The sequence below is a fragment of the Mustela nivalis genome (assembly GCF_964662115.1).
Source record: "Mustela nivalis genome assembly, chromosome: 6".
NCBI classification, from domain to species: Eukaryota; Metazoa; Chordata; class Mammalia; order Carnivora; family Mustelidae; genus Mustela; species Mustela nivalis.
In genome coordinates this window covers 75,251,184-75,271,288 of record NC_139025.1, presented here as the reverse complement: position 1 = coordinate 75,271,288, position 20,105 = coordinate 75,251,184, and the positions used below count along the sequence as shown (strand labels likewise).

Below are 20,105 nucleotides of genomic sequence, written 5' to 3'. Positions count from 1 at the left end.
ATGAACATGTATTGCATCAATCTTTTAAGTTTGAAAAAGAGTCACTGCTTCATTCACAAAACTAATTAGCAAAGAGTAGGAATCCTTAGAATGAAGCCTTGGAAGAGAAAGGTTTTCCTTTTGTTCTGGAAACGACAAAGTTCTGGTGGGGGAAAATGGCAGGAGGGAATCTTTTTATTTTTTATTTATTTTTTAAAGATTTTTATTTGAGAGAGAGAAGTTGGGGATGGGGGTAGGAGTGGAATGGGAAAGTGTCAGAGGGAGAGGAAGAAGCAGGAAAGTGTGGTCAAGTCTCAGCTTGTGACAGAAGGGTGGGGAAAACAACTAATATGTTAGACATAGTGCCAGGGCAAGTGAGAGCAGACAGGTGCTGGGTGACCATATCTCAATTGGAAAAAACAATTTAGGCATAAGAGGCCCTAAAAAGAGGGACAAAATTTCAGTACGATTCCCTTGCACAAACTTGCAGCAAGAGCACAGGATGCACCTATGTTTCAGTCTTCTTAAAATTTTCTTTAAAATGCCCATAAAAGGGGAACCCGAGTGACTCAGCTGATCAAGCATCTGCCTTTGTTTGTTTTTTTTTTTTTTTTTAAGATTTATTTATTTATTTGACAGAGAGAAATCACAAGTAGGCAGAGAGGCAGGCAGAGAGAGAGAGAGGAGGAAGCAGGCTCCCTGCTGAGCAGAGAGCCCGATGCGGGACTCGATCCCAGGACCCTGAGATCATGACCTGAGCCGAAGGCAGCGGCTTAACCACTGAGCCACCCAGGCGCCCAAGCATCTGCCTTTGGCTCGGGTCATGATCCCAGGGTCCTGGGATTGAGCCCCACATGGGGCTCCCTTCTCAGCGAGGAGTCTGCTTCTCCCTCTGTTCTTCCCTTCGTGCACGTGCGCGCATGCGCACACACACGCGTGCACACACTCTCTCTCTCTCTCAAATAAATCTTACAAAAGGAAAAAAATGCCCAGAAACATGGAAAACCATGTTATTAGAAATAATTCTAGAAAGGTTACAGTGAGGTATCCATGTAAAAAGACACCTGCATACAACATACATCACTAATTTTTGGATTACTAGAGAGGTCAAAGAAACAATAATAAATTTTTAAAAAGTATTTTGATAGTTTAAATGCTTGATGTTTTTTCCAGGTTTTATATAGAATTACCAATATTTACTTAGGCCAATGTGTAAGAAATCAAGATACATATATTAGAATATTGATTCCAACAATCAGATGACAGAATATAAGCAGGCATATTATCAATATTCTCACCCCATTTTCTCGATCACACAGATCCAGAAAAAGTTTAGAGAATTCCTGGAGTCAGTCCTATTAGATAATATTAGAGCTGGGACTACAGTCCAAATGTTCTGGGTCCTAATTCCATGTTGCTTCCATGGTCTGAAAATTAAGAATAAATCTTCACAAATTTGTGCCATTGACAACTTTTTTTTTTTTTTTTAAGCTTTATGGAATACCAATAGACTTTTTTCTTAGCTGGTATTTTATTTTAAAGATTTATTTGAAAGTGAGTGAGCATGTGCACGCATGTGTGGGAGGAGAGGCAGAGGGAGAGAATCTTCAGACTCCCTGTGCTGAGCACAGGGCCCAATGAGGGGCTCAATCTCTCAACCCATGAGATGCTGACCTAAGCCACATGAAATCATGGAAACCAATAGGCAGATGCTTAACCAACTGAGCCACCCAGGTGCCCTGTTGGTATTTTATGTGTGCCTTGTTATCTGATCTCCTATTGTCCACTGTCAGTGCACAAACATCTAAAACCACTTTTTAAATCTTTTTTTTTTTTTTTTTAATTTATTTGACAGACAGAGATCACTAGTAGGCAGAGAGGCAGGCAGAGAGAGAGGAAGGAAAGCAGGCTCCCTGCTGAGCAGAGAGCCCAATGCGGGGCTCGATCCCAGGACCCTGGGATCATGACCTGAGCTGAAAGCAGAGGCTTTAACCCACTGAGCCACCCAGGTGCCCCTAAAACCACTTTTCTAAGGGGGATGAAGGGAGGGCTTTTGCTGCACTCAGCCAAGTTCCCTTGTTTAGGAGTTTTCCTAGCTGCCAAATGCCTTCCTTCCATTGTGACCCTGAGCAAGAAAGTGATAAATTTGGGGCGCCTGGGTGGTTCAGTCAGTTAAGCATCTGCCTTTGGCTCGGGCCATGATCTCCATGTCCTGGGACTGAGCAATATTGGGCTTCCTGCTCAGCAGGAGGTCTGCCCCCCCTTCCTCCCTGCTTATTCTCTCTCCAAACTAAATAAATAAAAACTTTTTAAAAAGTGGTAAATTTCCTTGGGGAAGAAGCTCAAGACAACTTCCCTCTCCTCTCGTCTGCAATAAAGCTAGAATGGAAACTGTCTGATGGCTACCAGAAATCACTCAATCACATGAATGTCTCATCTAAAAATAAAAGCCAAATACACATTTCTTTGTTTTTTGCGTATATTTACAATATAAATACTAATTTACTTTCAAAGTACATATTCTTTTTAACAATTTGCAAAAGTTATCTAGCATGGGACAGCAATTTAATGTAAAGCCTCTGCAGTAGTAATTAAGGAAAAATAGAACTGTTTTAGGGATAAGGAGTTCTAGAAGGAGTATCAATGGGCGTAATGATTTGAACTTGCAAAGGGAATGTGAAGCAGCTTAGTCCGCGTTGCACTGCCAAAACAGCATGTTAAAGGACTACAGCAACCTGGATGGGGTGAAAACTAGAGCTGGGAGATATAAAAAGTACACATGCTTGCATAGTGCATTAATCTTAAAGAAGCTCAACATTTCATTCTCATTTTCAATAAATTAAATGAATAGTACTTAAAACACATCACACAAAATTAAAGATTTGTGCATATATTTTGGATTTCAACATTAATGTCAAAAATACATAGTATGATTTTACATAGGATTTGTGCTACATTAGAACACTAGAGACAAACATCACTTGAGTATTAAGGAAAACATTAAATATTAAATAACTGAGAAATAAAATGTGTCAACACTAATCTAACTGGATGGGGGGGTGGTTTGCTATTGCAACACGTCCAATGAAGTGGTTTCAACAGTACAAAAAGGCTTATTAGGACATGAGTGTTTCCAGTCTACTTGGAATATGTGGATCTCATTCCAGGAATCCTTTAATAAAAACTGGTCCAGGATAACAGGAGAGGATCCACTCTCCTGGTTGTTAATTGGTACACTCCGTTCTACGCTAATTTTTACTTTCCAACTTGGGTACTGAGCGAATACTTTAAATTGTCACTCCTTATCAACATCTTGGTGAAAACTGAGGGTTTGTTGGCGATTCAGTGTAAGATTTGAGTTCATACGCAGCACCACTATCAACTTCCATTGACTTTCTTGAGAACAGGAGTCGTACATCTCTATGGAGGTAGATCTTTCCAGATTTAGAACTCTGGAACCTATATAGACAAGCAAACAGAAAGATGCAACATTGTAGGCACTGAGTTTTTAAAACAAACAAACTTGAGGATTTGAATTTTGAAAGCAGGAAGAATTAGTCTTGCTACAATATTAAGAATGACTCTTTAACAAGATATTTATTTAGCCTCCTATTGCCGAAGTTTGTGCTGCTAGTTCCTAGTTAAGTGTTTCCCCCTTATTATTCACTACCTGAACAATCGACACTCCCTTTCCTCATATCATCAGAGGCGCTTCTTTCTGTAAAGCTTGTTTCCCATACCATCTTACTTTCATCCCTGACACCGTAACACATGCACCTTCCCTCACCTACAGTGTCAAGTTTCAGTTCATGTTAGTCAATAACACTACATTTGGGCTTTGCAGTTCTAGCATCTTCTAGTCACATCCATTTCACATAACTTGCCCTCTCCCAATTTTGAGTACATTAAAAAGGATTCCAAACTTGAAAAGTCACAACAGAAAATAATCAAGTATAGCGGAATTATTGCTATCATTAGTAATGGCTAGTAGCTAAATAAAGCCTAAACATCATTAAAAAGACAAAAGTTTGTAGTGAAATGAAAGTGGTATCACAACTGTGTATGGAACTGTGACAATACCCTGCTAGTATCTATGACATAATACAGGGGCTGGAGTCTTTTGTCCTATAAACTTGTCTGGAAGCTAGTCAAGCATACAAACATACTCTTTAGTGCTAATCTCTCTCATTTTCCCTTTGCATAGCAGAAATACTCTATGGGTTTCTGAATTTTACTCCTAAATTAGCTGAAACATCTGGTGGTCAGTTGTATGTGAGCCAAATGTCAGCTTACTCTTCCATTCTGCCTGAAGTTTTTTTTTACCTTCTTAATCTGAAGGAGCAAACTGAGACCTTTAGCAAGTAGAACATACTCATACATAAGTGGTATACTTCCCAAAGAAGTTTCTTTACAGCATTTAAAGTATCTGATCACTATGTGGGGATTATAAAGGCTGGGGTGGTTTATCTTAGTGAATATTGCTTATGTAGCGCTATGGTGGTGAAACTTCAGAAGAAATGGTATCAAATGGAAGTGTAGAGAGTTGAATCTTATCTAGATTGGGCTGAGAGCTATTCTTACAGTCTGCTATTTCATACCATTTCTCTTTTTAAAGTCTTCCAAGTCTGTTTTCAGATTTTTATTCCACAATCTATATAACACTTCCCATCAGGCTCATAACAGGTAGTATAGAGTTGGGTTTAAAAACATGGAGCCAGAGGCACCTGGGTGGCTCAGTGGGTTGAGCTTCTGCCTTCAGCTTGGGTCATGATCTTAGGGTCCTGGGATCAAACCCCACATCGGGCTCTCTGCTCAGGAGGGAGCCTGCTTCCCTCTCTCTCTTTCTCTGCCTGCCTCTCTGGCTACTGGTGATCTCTGTCTGTCAAATAAATAAAATCTTAAAAGAAAAAAACAACACAGGGGCTCCTGGGTGGCTCTGTGGGTTAAGCCTCTGCCTTCGGCTCAAGTCATGATCCCAGGGTCCTGGGACCGAGCCCTGTATCGGGCTCTCTGCTCAGCAGGGAGTCTGCTTCTTCCTCTCTCTCTGCCTGTAACTCTGCCTACTTGTGATCTCTGTCAAATAAGTAAATAAAAATCTTAAAAAAAGAAAAACCACACGGCCCCTCCCCCCAAAACAAACACTGAGCCAGTTTAACATGTCCCCAGGATTCAGAACACCAGGCAGAAGACCCCAAGGCAAAAGTACCAATTAAGCAGTACTAGACTTTTTCAAGTATGAGACTTGAGTGGACAACTCTTTATTCATTCTAGACCACCACAAGGTAGATCTATTGAAAGATAGCTGGTGGTCCCCATCAGTAGCAGATTAAAGGTCTTCTGCCTGGGCCCTGGATGAGAGGTGCCTCCTTCTCAGGAATAGCAACTTTTGGAGCAAGGGAGTTAGGCTAAAATGATTTAGTCTCGCTGATATGACTGAGAACTTACTATGAACAACATCAGAAAATTACTAACAACAGAGCTATAACCAAAAGGTTATTCAGGGGCAACTGGGTGGCTCAGTCAGTTAAGCATCTGCCTTTGGCTTGGGTCATGATTCCAGGGTCCTGGGATCCAGCCCCATGTTGGGCTCTCTGCTAAGAGAGCTTCTCCCTCTCCCTCTGCTTACTGCTCTCCCTGCTTGTGCTGTCAAACAAATAAAATCTTGGGGCAGGGGGGAAGGCTATTCAGCTATTAACCAATAGATTTGCTCATTGCCTGAGAGCTACACTAGGATTTAAGGGCAGAAAACCTAGTCCCAGAATACTGGTAACTTGGACCTCAACGACAAACTGCTTCTCACAACCTAGTGCTGTGACCTGGGTAGCAAAAGTCAGAGGAAAAGGTTATTTCTGATGGAATTACTAGAATATAAACTCTTTGAGAACAGAGATTTTCACACTGTTGTTTCCCCGGTGCCCAGGAGCATACCTGACACACAAATACTTGTTAAATGAATGAATGAAAGTTAAAAACATTCCCTGCCCAATACAGTAGCCACTAACCACATGTAGCTACTGAGCACCTAAAATGTGGCTACTTCACATTGAGTTGTACTGTTCCTATAAATCTCTATTTAATTTCAAACATTTACAATAAAAGGATGTAAAAATACCTCATTCATAATTTTTTAAAAAGATTTTATTTATTTATCCGACAGAGAGAGAGAGATCACAAGCAGGCAGAGAGGCAGGCAGAGAGAAGGAAGCAGGCTCCCCACTGAGCAGAGAGCCTGATTCGGGGCTTGCTCCCAGGACCCTGAGATCATGACCTTAATGAAGGCAGAGACAACCCACTGAGCCACCCAGACGCCCCTATGTGGATTATATATTCAGATTTTAACACTTGGATATGTTGAGTTAAATAAAATATATTCATCTTTCCTCTCTCTCACTACTTTTTTTTAATGTGGCCACTAGAAAATATAGAGCTGCATATGCAGTTCATATAATAATTCTATTGGTTTCAAAATGTGTTTCACTGCCCCAGATAGGTGAGCATTTTTTTGATATAAAATATTTTACATTACATTGCTATAAATGAAAACTCTCCTAATTCAACAAGTAACAATGACTGCAGGAAGATATGCTATGTTTTTTCTGCATCTTAGTATATGAAAAGTCTCCAAATTAAGCAAATTCCAAAGGATACTGGTCTAGTCCAAGTGACAACAATTTTGAAGTTCTTCTTTAGTAACATATTTTCATATATATTTGAAACATTACCTCAGATGTATGAGGTAGCGTAATAACCGTTCTTCTGCATGTCGGATGTTTTCTTTATTAACAGTTCTCTTCATTTCTTGTTTAACAGGTACAGAAAAAGTTCTTTGTCGAAGGAATGTCTGATGATTGGCTGGCATATCTCGTAAGTCATATATCACAACAAACATCTTCACCACAGTCTTATTAGGATTAAATAAGGTCTGAAGAAACAACATAAAAATTATTCTTTAAAAAGTGGTTTGTTGATTTGATGCAAAATGATTGTGCCAATAATAAAATAGTTTTTTTTATAAGTTAATCCCAGTGGATATAATTCAGTTTTGGGAACTAAAGTTAATAATATCTTAAAAGTTTATGACGTGATATTCAATTTTTAAAAAAGTTTCAATTTTTATTTCCCAATAATACAAAATCCTGTAACAAATCAAAATTTTTAGCCACAAATTTCATATTAGGTAATACATAGCTTTTACTCTTTGTTCAGATTTTAAGAAATGCTTCCACTAAAGTAAGCAAAATACACCCTTACTGAATTAAAACATTCCAGTTCACTTATTTCAAACATTAGCTTTATTAAAGTGTGTCAACTGTGAAATACTCAGAATATTAATTTTCCTTACATTTTTAATAGTGAGTAAATAGAAAAATTTAAAAATACCTGGGTAAAGCTAGACTTTTTGGTATATTAGGTACATATAGTTATATAAAATTAAAAATGTGTTCTCAAAAAAGAGAAATTCCCTTATTTGGAAATTTTTCTGAGTTTAGAAAATAAAGTTCATTATTATTAGTTACAAAGTAGGATGAATAATACTTCATGTTCTTAGAGTTGGATTCATTGCAAAAACTGTAGTGACACTAAACTTTTAAAAAATCACCAATACCATAATAGACCAAAATACATATCCTTAGTGAAGACTGAATTAAATTCAACTGATACATGGCTATTAATAATTGAAGGAATATTATTTTTTTAAGTACTAATTTTTAAACAAAATCCCAAGCTGCTGATCTGACTTTAACCAAATTACCAACACATCAATAGGTAACTTGGTGCCCATGCTTTCAGAAGCTCATCCGTGGCACTGGACATCACTCACTGAATCAAAATGAGAAATATATCAATATTATGATCCAACTTTTGAAATCTAGTGAGTCTTAAGATTAAGGCTAATACATTCAAGAACCACAACAACTAGCAATCCAGGAGTTCAAACCATGTTTATACATAATTAAACTATATAAGGAATGAAAGACATGACTAAGTTTCAGATTTAAAATTAATCATTTTAAAAGTTGGCTGTTATCAAACAAGAGGTATGAATATGCTGCCTCTGGGTCATTATTATGACAACTGATAGCTAGCTTTCCAGTGACCTACTCTGTCACAAGAACTACGTAGCCAGAGGTGAGAGAACGAGAAGATTATCACTCATTTAAATTCAAGAAATGCATTTAACATAGAAGTATTACTTTAATATGCAGTGATTCTTTCTTGGTAAAATTTATATATGTGTATATACTGCATTATATGCACACATAAGTATTACATAGTACTGTGTTTCATCCCTGTGAGACAGGAAATAAATGTACAGAGCTCTTGCTGTATTTGAACAATGGTGATGAGTAAAAGTGGTCTGGTGATCACAATGAGGCCAAAAGACATCAATAAGAAGGCTTATTGAATTAGACCAGATCTTGAGTGTAAGGAACTTAGCTAGGTATTTTTTTCCTCTTTAAATTTCAGCTCTATTGAGTTATAACCAACAAATATCAATTAGATTCTTTTTAGTCTACAAGCTCCAGCTTTGGAAAAAGACTTCTGGGCCTGCAGGATTATCCTGGGTCTGACTTGGAGATGAACTCAATCACAAACTGACCTTGGTAACAAATAAGTCTTCTGAGAATGCAAGACCAATGATGAATGACTGCTCTGGGCTAGAGGAATTTTCCTGAGCCAAAAGAAGACCAACACCTAGACCAAAAGAGAGGGTGCCTTCTCTGCACTCATATCTGTCAGACTACATTTCTACTTTTAATAACCATCTTAGATTAACTTTGAAATTATTACACTAGGGATCATATAATTTTATTTTCCAAGGTTTCCTGCCAAAGCATTACTAATAGTTGAGGTCTTCTTTGAAATAGGTCAATCTCAGTCTGGCTAATTAAATTAAATAGAAGGCACTAGTAATGTTAGTTCTAATTACACTGAAAATAGCTCTATTCAAGTTATGTAAACTGGTGTATACTATTTTTCTAAAGCATTCACCTTCATTAGATTATTTATGCTTTCCTTTTATGAAGGTCCCCACATGGCCATTCCTGGGGCAGAGCAGGGAAACTCCAAAGAAAGCTGCAGCCCCACTGTTACTTACCAAAGTTGTTGCAGCAGCAGTAGCAGGAGAAAGGGCTAAGTTCTATATGTATGTGAGAGAATGATTATTGCAATTGTAGGCTATAAAACACATACCACTTGTATTGTTCCTGAAGGAGGTACTCGGTAACCCCTTTTACCAAGGGACTCTAAAGTAATCACACCCTTGAAATAAAAGAAGACAAATTGAGTACAAACTGATGCACATGTAAATAAAAGATGAAAAATAATAAACCATGTAATTACTAACATTTTAGAATTTGACTTGTATGCAAAAATATTCCCATCGATAGGTACATTCTGAGTATGGAACAGTGAGGGTCCAGAAAGGATTACTGTTCTTCCTGGAGATGTTACAATGATTAATATATAACATTACACTGCTTGAAATTTATATTAAGATATAAAAACCAGAAATAAGAAGCTCCTTGACTGAAAGGGAGATAAGGGAGAAAATGGGATTATTCCCTTGTTATCACATGGGAGGATGGAAATGAAGAAGCAATCCATTTACTGTTCTTTGGACATATAAGAAGTCAGGAAGGCAAACGGGTCTAAGTCTTAGCCGACAGTAAAGTTAATTCTTCAGCCGGTGAGTTAAATTAATATATGGATTTCTGACTACAGACCAGCATCATCAGACTCATCTGTAAACGTCTTAGAAATGTACAATTTATGATTCTCCCTAGACCTACCAAATCAAAGCTATATTTTAAGATCCCCCAGATATCATCATATGTACATTAAAGTTTGAGAAGTACTACCATTCTATACTAAGTAGTTTTCTGAGAAGCATGTTCTAGTCACTACAGAAGCCCAAATGACAGCAAACAAACATAAATTAAAACAAGTAAAGTTAGAATTGCACATGTGAAAGTTTCTAGATAGGCAAGATGACCAAATGACTACAGGTGGTTAATTGTGCTATTTAATTCTTAGATAGCTTTCAGAAAGGAAGGCTGATTCATTTAACTGGGGTAACAGTTTCAAGTAGTTAAATAGAATAATTGCATGTTCTACATTTCATATCCTAACATTTTATATTGTACATGCCAAAACATGTCAAACTTCAGTAGAAGTAAATATAAAACAGGACTGTCCCATCAAACATCTCTGTTATTTGTAAGACAGACCAGGGTTGGAGGGTGAAAAAAAGCATGCAAACGTAAAGAGGAGGGCCAGACTCTGCTATGTGAGTCAAGTGCCAACCTCAGACTATTAAATTAACACATTAATATTAGGAAATATTCGTGGAAATGGTCACTGAAAGGACATAGGTTGTTCTTGTCTAATCTGATTTACCACATGGTCATTTAAAGCATGAAAAACAGCCTATCAAAAAACTGCATTCCTAATTAAAGCAATAATGAAGCTTTAAACAATTTCTCTCATAATATCTTGTTTATGTGAAAAAAAGCTATGGTATATAATGCCCCTCTTCTTCCTAGTTCCAGAAAAAGAAAGTAGAATATAACCAAATAATAGCTATCTTTATAATCACATTGCTATAGGCAACACATTACCATTTTCCTTGCTACCTTCCCCTAAATACATTTAAGAGAACTGGTGGGGCAAAAACTACCATAAAGACTGTATTTAGGGGCACCTGGGTGGGTCAGTTGGTTAAGCAAGTCCCTTCAGCTCAGGTCATGATCCTGGAGTCCCAGGATGGAGTCCCATATCAGGCTCCCTGCTCAGCAGGGGAGTCTGCTTCTCCCTCTGACCCTCCTCCTTCTCACACACTCTCTCTCTCAAATAAATAAATCCTTAAAAAAAAAAGACTATATTTATTTCCTTTAGTAGCTTTATTCCTTTATTAACTTTAATAGCTTTCAGAACATGGTAACAGTAACTAAATCAATTTATAAAGACAGTATGTATATTTTTAAGACCTTAGAGTATATGCCAACAATTTACAACTATTTCTAAGCAATATAAGACTAATAGGGGCATTCATAAATTAGGAATTTTAGATAAAATTGGGAAACTATGTGGAATTTCATTAGTATTATTACTAATTTATTATTCGTTATATTTTAATAATTTCATTATTTTAGTTGGTCACCATATTAATGTATCTACCTGTAAAAAATTATAGTGTTTAACATAAAGAAGAAAAATACATTTTTTTCTGGCATTATAGAATGGAATACGAAGGTTAAGGTAAACTAAGTTGGGTCATAATCACACAAAAAAACTCCTCAAATTACTCTGCTATAGAGACTATGCAATAAGTAAAACTAAAAGAAGTTTATCTTAATTTGGTGAATTACAAATACAAAAAATAATATATATGGTCCTGTTAATATGATGATAATTGAAGTCATACCATGAATTTACCACTGGCATACATTCCTTAGAACATTTTACCTGGTCCCACCATTCAATAGTTTCTAAATAGTGAAATATTGTTATGTAGCTGTTGGATAGCATTTTTACCACTGACGCTCAAATTGGAGAGAGATTATGTGGCTTTGAGCTAATCTGTAAGTGATTATTTAATGAAAAAAATCCTGTACCACTTCTATACCACAAAGACAGAATTTTCAGTCCTTGTGCCAAATTGTATGTTTATGAGTCATCTATGTTATTTGTGATGAGAGATCCCAAGGTGTCTCAGATCTGCTGGTCTGTGATATATACTTTCTTGTCAAAATGTGATCAATCTTTTGAAAATATACTAAACTACCAAAATGTAAATAAGAATCCCTGAAGAGGGCGCCTGGGTGGCTCAGTGGGTTAAGCCGCTGCCTTCGGCTCAGGTCATGATCTCAGGGTCCTGGGATCGAGTCCCGCATCGGGCTCTCTGCTCAGCAGGGAGCCTGCTTCCTCCTCTCTTTCTCTGCCTACTTGTAATCTCTCTCTGTCAAATAAATAAATAAAATCTTTAAAAAAAATGAAAATTAAAAAAAAAAAAAGAATCCCTGAAGAAACAAGATTAATTTTATTTAGTAGGAAAGATTTGTGGTCTAAGATTTGAACTAGGTCATTTACAAAAGGAACCCATTCCTAATGAACAAAATAACCTAGAAAAAATTTAATTACATAATGGTAAGTTTACTGAAGAATATTATCAGAGAACAGCAAGTCAGGGATTCTGAAAGGACAGACTAAGCCAACTCAATAACCTGATTCATACCCTTTCCATATCAAAAGCTATAATCATTTGTGTGTACTTTCTGGAGACAAAGTGACAAAACCTTGTATCTCTTAATCCTATGTGTTTTAGATGTCAGCTAAAATCAAAGATTAATGCTGGTCTGTTTTTTAAAAGCAGAGTTCAAATTCTCTCTTGTTTGTAAATTTTACTCAAAGATATTTACTTGAGCTGATTTCCAGCCATTTGCTCTTTTATCTTGCTTCTAAGTCATTGTAACAGTCACTGGGGACTTTGTACATTATGACAAGTTACAATACTGTAGACTTTACATTTCCATTCAGTATTAAACGTCAATAGAATATGTGAAACTGATGAGACTTGTTGATGGATACCTTTCATAGTTCTATTTTAATATTGTAAGCACTCCAGAATGATACATTTATTCTTTTTTTTTTTAAAGATTTTTATTTATTTATTTGACAGAGAGAGATCACAAGTAGGCAGCTTTTAGTCCTTAGCAAGAGAGGAGGAAACAGGCTCCCTGCTGAGCAGAGAGCCCGATGCGGGACTTGATCCCAGGACCCTGAGATCATGACCTGAGCCGAAGGCAGCGGCTTAACCCACTGAGCCACCCAGGTGCCCTGATACATTTATTCTGATACCAAACTTACATCAGTTGTACTTTCCATGTTACTGGTTATCCAAAATTAGCTGTTATTTTTTCTAAATTATACCGGAAAAGTAGATACATTTTTCCATGGTAAATGAATATCAGGTGGCTTTGTGATAACTGGGCAGGTCTATGAAGGAATGGGTCTTTGTTTTATTTTTTATTTTTTTAAAGGATTTTATTTATTTATTTGAGACAGAAAGATACAGAGAGAGAGAGCGATGAGCGAGCAAGCATGAGCAAAGGGAGATGCAGAGGGTGAGGGAGAAGCAGACTCCCTGCTGAGCCAGGAGCCTAATGTGGGGCTCGATCCCAGGATGCTAGAATCATGATCTGAGCCAAAGGCAGACGCTTAACCAACTGAGCCACCCAGGCACCCCTGGATCTTTGTTTTAGATCATAGTTACTGTTGTGCATCTTTATGACTATGGATCCATAATTGTAAATGTTATTGGGGAAAGAAAACCTGAATAAATGAGCAGACACCACGATGTTGTTTTTAAATATAAGTATGAAACACTGGTCATGCTCTTAAATAAAATTTTCAGGGACATCTGGATGGCTCAGTCAGTTGAGCACCTGTTTTTGGCTCAGGTCACAGTCCCAGAGTCCTAGAATTGAGCCCAGTGTCAGGCTCCCTGTTCAGTGTAGAAGAGTCTGCTTCTCTCTCTCCTTCTGCTCTTCCCCCTGCTCATGCTCTCTTTCACTTGCTCTCTCTCAAATAAATAAATAAAATCTTAAAAAAAAAATTCACCCTTAGAATGCAGTAAGGCTAAAATAATTTTCCTGAGCAAACTGGACCAATAATGAACAGGCTATATTTAGGTCCCCCAAAATGTATAATTTCTTTTTCTCTGTTGTTTCTTAATTGCACAGAATTCTCTTTTTACAGCTTTTAGTCCTTGACAATCTAGAAGGTTGGGGAGAGGGATATTAGGAGAGCAATCAATAAGGTCATGTGATAAGCTAGGAAATTCAAGGAGCAAGGCCGGAGCTATAAAATTCTGTAACTACAGCAATTTGTATTTCTCAAAGTAAGACCTAACATGAAAACACAGATCTGACTCCCTATTTGATACCACTACTGTAAACTTCTTATAGACTTGCACTGTTAGTCTCCTCTCCATCTCTGTCTTTTGTAAAGTGCTGAAACTAAACATACACTTGGATCTTGTGTCATTTTTACAGTTGAAGGCTTGTTTTATCCTCAAGTAATCAAAAACAAAAACAAAAACAGTAAAGATGAAATCATAGGATCATAAGGCTCAAAACTGCTCTAAATTACCCTTGGCTATCTTACTCTCCCTGTTAGAACATACGTATGGAAACAGAAATAGCTAGGATTAGAAATCAACTCTAGGATTAGAAAAAAAATGGTCTCAATACAAATAGGAGAAAGGGGGTAAAAGGGTCTCACAGAAGACTTACTTCACCAAATCGTTAACTAAATCTTCCTGAGATGAGGATCACGTGGGAAGGCAACACTTGTGGGACCAGGGTGCACAGTAAGCACTTGAGAATTTGTGTGAACTCAACAAGATATGAAATTATAGTGCCAATAATAGTTTTTCATTTTTCAAATCACATAAAAGCAAGTCAATTTTCAGCAGAGCCTCAAATGCAAAAGAGGAAATTTGTTGTTAGAGCTAGCCGAAAAAGAGGTTGTGAGGTAACATTTTAAAAATTATGTTCAGTTAGCCAACATATAATAGTACATCATTAGTTTTTGATGGATTAGTCAATGATTGTGAAGTAACACTCTGGTATTTTAGTCTCATTCAGCCTTTAGTTTTCTCTTAGGAAATGCTTTGTTTCAAGCATTTTGAGAAAGCAGGCTTAAATCTCTGTAAAGACATTTGTCATTAAATTGGTTGATTTTAGCAGACAAAGACAATTTTTAAAATACTTGCCATATAAGGAGAGGGAGCATTATCATCTGAAACACTGTAGAATGACACTTCAACAGGAAGAGTCAAATGTGTGGGGCAGAAAACACCACTTGCCCCTACCTCAGCAGTGAAACCATCAACAATGCCAAGAGGGTCTAACCGATAGTTTAAGACAGATTCCTGGAAGACAAAATTTTTAAGAAATGAATTTTAGAAGTTGACACACACCCTGTTTTTTGTCTGTTTTTCATTTAAAGAAATACATTACCACGCTTTCTGGCACTAAAAAAATATGGTTGCTACTCAAACAGAATCCAACAATGCATTAAAAAATATAATTCACCAACAATCAAGTAGATTTATTCCAGGGATGCAAAGGTGGTTTTAATACTTGCAAATTAATTAATGTGATGCATAACTTCAATAAGAGAAAGATAAAAACCATAGGACCATTTCAATAGACACAGAAAAACATCAATTAGGCGCCTGGGTGGCTCAGTGGGTTAAGCCACTGCCTTCGGCTCAGGTCATGATCTCAGGGTCCTGGGATCGAGTCCCACATTGGGCTTTCTGCTCAGCAGGGAGCCTGCTTCCCTTCCTCTCTCTCTGCCTGCCTCTATGCCTACTTGTGATTTCTATCTGTCAGATAAATAAATAAAATCTTTAAAAAAAAAACATCAATTAATAATAAAGGCCCTCAACAAAGTAGGGTTAGAGGGACCATACCTCAGCATAATAAAGGCTATCTATGAAAACCCCACAGTGAACACCATACTTAAAGGGGAAATCCCCCAAGGTCACGAGAAAGAAAAGGATGTCCACTTTCACTTTTATTCAACATAGTACTGGAAGTCCTAGTCACAGCAATTAGAAAACATTACATTACATTGTTTATTACACTGAAATTAACATCAAATTAAATAGGAGCACCTTGGTGGCTCAGTCCATTAAATATCCCACTCATGAGCTCAGCTCAGCTCTTGATCCCAGGGTCATGAGTTCAAGCCCTACACTGGGCTTCATGCTGGGCATGAAACCTATGTTATTTTATTTTATTGTTTTAAAAGATTTTATTTTTATTTATTTGAGAGAGAGACAGAGAGAGAGAGCACAGGAGCAGGGGAAAGGGGCAGAGACAGAAGTGACTCCCTGCTGAGCAGGGAGCCCAATGCAGGGCTCCATCCCAGGATGCTAAGATCACGACCTGAGCTGAAGGCAGCCACTTAACCAACAGCCACCCAGGTGCTCCTGAAGCCTACTTAAAAAGAAAAGAAAAGAAAAGAATGACAAGTCAAACAGAACAAACAAATAAGGTGGCTAACATTTCTACGTCATCACTTCATATGTTTACCAGACCTGTCATCAACTTGTCCCCCATCAATCTTCTACCACTGTATGAAGTTTGGCCTCCTCTCACTATTCCAACTCACACTTAACTATCCTTAAACTCTACTCTTAGTTAAACCTAATTGTTTAATATGTTATTCTTAATCTCTGTAAATAAAAATATGTTCTAACAGAGAAGGTAGAATATCTGAAATTTTCCACAAGGTACTGGCCACAGAGAAGCACTTTAAATCTTGTTAATAGTCATATGCAAAGAGAGAGCCACGCACCTGAAACTTCAACTGAAAAATAATTCCTTCTTTATAGTTTAACTTGTCTTTAGCAGTGGAGAAAAACTTAAAAGCACAGAAATAAAGGGGGGTCTTGGTGGTGCAGTTGGTTAAACTTTCAACTCTTAGTTCCAGCCCAGGTTATGATCTCAAGTTTGTGAGATCAAGCCCCATGTCAAGTCAGCTTGAGATTTTCTGTCCCTCTGCTCATGCTCTCTCTCTCTCAAATAAATAAGTAAATAAGTAAATAAATAAATCCCCCCCACAGAACCCCAGAAACACAAATAGAGAAGTTTCTTTTTTTTCATTTCTTTCAAGCTCACTTGCTGAAAGTCACTTTTAACAATTTAGTATATCTTGCTAGGTATGAAAAACATTTTAAACTTTTCACAAGCTCTCATTTCTATACATATATCATACGTATACACATTTATCATGAAATGTGAGTACCATATCTTTGATTCAGTAGTTGTCTGGGAAAAAAGGAACACTGGAAGCCATCATGAGCCTGATAGTTTGTATACTGTAAAGTTCAAACTGTGACATTAGCAATTCTGAAATTCCCAGTCAAAAAGCTAAGAACAAAAGATCTATGTTATAACCAAGCTTCTAACCTCCCTTCTGCCCCGCAATCAATCCAATGCATATTCTGTGATTTGACCACTCAGTCTCATGGCTGCAACTCTCTTCCCTACCACCATTAACCTAGCTCAGACCCTCACAACCTCTCCTCTGAACAAGTACATCTTCTTTTTTTTTTTTTTAAAGATTTTATTTATTTATTTGTCAGAGAGAGAGAGAGTGAGAGCGAGCACAGGCAGACAGAGTGGAAGGCAAGGCAGAGGGAGAAGCAGGCTCCCTGCAGAGCAAGGAGCCCGATGTGGGACTCGATCCCAGGACGCTGGGATCATGACCTGAGCCGAAGGCAACTGCTTAACCAACTGAGCCACCCAGGCGTCCCTGAACAAGTACATCTTCTAATTAAGTCCTTCCTACTCTAGTGTATCCTCTGTATTATGGGTAGAACTATTTTTCTACAAACAAACAAACAAACAAACAAAAGGTATTATATCACCTACTAGACAAAACTTCATGCTTCCTGCTATTAGATCAAGTCAAATCTTCCTAGCATGGCATGTAAGTCCTACCGTAGGTTTCTTGACTCCTCTCTCCCCACTTGCACAGAGTCTCATGCTCCGAGTCAAGCTGATGCTTTCCAACATCATCATATTCTGTTGCTACTTTTGCAAATGTAGTTCCCTGTCTAAAATCCCTTCCCACTCCTCATGCAAATTTACTTGAAAAATTCCTACTTATCTTTTTTTTTTTTCCTACTTATCTTTTGTAACTAAGCTCAAGTGACAGTTCCTCAGTAAAGCTTTCCTCAGTTCCTGTAGCACAGAATGGATATGGGAGGACTGAGTTAATTTCTTTTACAATGATAATTACTTGAGTTTATAAATCACTTACATATTCAGTTGACTGTAATATCTATAAAGCAGGATTGTTATCTAGCTTTGTACTCCTAGCATACAGCACAACACATGGTAGTTACTCAAAAATATTTCCTAGGGGCACCTGAGTGGCTCAGTGGGTTAAAGCCTCTGCCTTCGGCTCAGGTCATGATCCCAGGGTCCTGGGACTGAGCCCCCATCAGGCTTTCTGCTTGGCAGGGGGCCTGCTTCCCCCCTCTCTCTCTGACTGCTGCTCTGCCTACCTGTGATCTCTGTCAAATAAATAAAATCTTAAAAAAACAGAATCTTAAAAAAAAAATTTCCTAAATAAAATAAATCTAAAGATGGGTAACATTTTCATAGGAAGAACACCATAAGGCCAATGGCCTATATTAGTTTCTGACTTTATTCAGCTTTTAATGACTTTAATATATTAGCAACGCATGCTAGACCCTCCTCAGTGCAAAACAAGAAAAGGAAATACAGGTATGGATTACAAAGTAAGAAATAAAACTGATCCAATCTGTAGAAGATATGAATATCTATGTAAAAAAAACCCTAAAGAACAACAACAAAATCAATAAAATCAATAAACTGAGCAAGGTCATAAGCAATTAAAACACACACACACACACACACACACACACACACACACACACACACACACACACAAAATCAATCAATCAGAAGGACTGAAAGTTAGAAAACTTCCTTTAAAAAAAATTTTTTTTTTTTTTAGAGAGGGGAAAAAGAGCATGCACCAGGGGGAGGGAAGATGGCAGAGAGAGAAGAGAATCTTAAGCAGGCTATGTACTGAGCGTAGAGCCCAACAAGGGTCTCGGGTCTCAATCCCATGACCCTTGAGACCCCAGCCTGAGCCAAAATCAAGAGTTGGACAATCAACTGACTGCACCACCCAGGAGCCCTGAAAATTAAAAACCTTTTAAGTATAATTTATAATATCACCTGAAAACATGGATTAGTTAGATATAAATTTACAAAAGTATGTTTAAGATATAAGCATGCTGAAAACTAAAAAAAAAATCAATGAAAAAATCAAAGAATAGCTAAATGAATGCAGAGATACACTATATTCAGATATGAAAATATTTAATATTCTGGAGCACCTGGCTGGCTCAGTTGGTAGAACATGCAATTCTTGTCCTCAGGGTTATAAGTTTGAGCCCCACACTGGGTGTAGAGGTTACTTAAAAATAGAATCTTAGGGGGGCGCCTGGGTGGCTCAGTGGGTTAAGCCGCTGCCTTCGGCTCAGGTCATGATCTCAGGGTCCTGGGATCGAGTCCCGCATCGGGCTCTCTGCTCGGCAGGGAGCCTGCTTCCTCCTCTCTCTCTCTCTCTGCCTGTCTCTCTGCCTACTTGTGATCTCTCTCTGTCAAATAAATAAATAAAATCTTAAAAAAAAAATAGAATCTTAGGGGCGCGTGGGTGGTTCAGTCATTATTAAGCTTTTGCCTTTGGCTCAGGTCATGATCCCAGGGTCCTGGGATTCAGCCCCGCATCGGGCTCCCTGCTCTGCCAGAAGCCTGCTTCTCCCTCTCCTACTCCTCCTGCTTATGTTCCCTCTTTCGCTTTGTCTCTCTGCCAAATAAATAAATAAAATCTTTAAAAAGTTAAAAAATTTTAAAAGCTAAAAAAAAAATCTTTTAAAAAAAGATTTAATATTCTTAAGATGTCAATTTTCCACGTACTGATCTGTATCAATGCAATCCAAACAAAATCTCAGCAGACTGTTTTGTAGAAATAGATAAGCTAACTCTAAAATCTACATAAAGGTGAAAGGAACTAGAATGGTGACAGCAATTTTGAGAACGGATAACATGTTAGACAACTCAAATTAATTCACGTCAAGATTAGAATAATATGACATTCATGTTCATAAAAATCAAACAGTTGATTATAAACTTCGTGTCATATATAAATATTAACTCAAAATGGATCAGAGAACTAGATGCAAAAGCTGAAACAGTAAGGTGTCTAGAAAAAAAGTTTCCTGACTTTGGATTAGGTAAGTAGTTCTCAACCAGGGACATATGTCAGTGTTCAGAGACTTTTTTTTTTTAACTGCTACAACTGGAGGGACGGGCAGACAGTTGTACTGGACTGTAATGGTTAGAGGCCAAGGATTCTGCTAAATATCCTACAATGCTTGAAACAAATCACATAACAAAGAATTATCTGGCTCACATATCAATTGTGCCAAGGTTGAGAAAACCCGGGTTAGGAAAAAATTTTTTTTTCAAAGATTTTATTTATTTATTTGACAGACAGAGATCACA

General features: G+C 37.6%; 1 protein-coding gene across 13 annotated transcripts in view; it reads right to left on the bottom strand.

Moving 5' to 3' along the window:
* Positions 1–2,440: 2,440 nt before the first annotated feature.
* Positions 2,441–20,105, bottom strand: part of ATOSA (atos homolog A) — a 141,530-nt gene continuing 123,865 nt past the window's right edge. For 8 of the 13 annotated variants that reach the window (XM_082734722.1, XM_082734726.1, XM_082734718.1 and 5 more), the window contains 4 exons: positions 14,759–14,917; positions 9,175–9,243; positions 6,702–6,901; positions 2,441–3,438 (listed from right to left, as the gene is read on the bottom strand). In XM_082734722.1, the coding sequence (XP_082590848.1) occupies positions 3,285–3,438; positions 6,702–6,901; positions 9,175–9,243; positions 14,759–14,917 (582 nt within the window). In that variant the 3' untranslated portion in view covers positions 2,441–3,284. Of the gene's footprint in view, positions 3,439–6,701; positions 6,902–9,079; positions 9,244–14,758; positions 14,918–20,105 lie in introns of all 13 variants that reach the window. The other 5 variants (XR_014312807.1, XR_014312808.1, XR_014312809.1 and 2 more) reach the window with 2 other exon arrangements.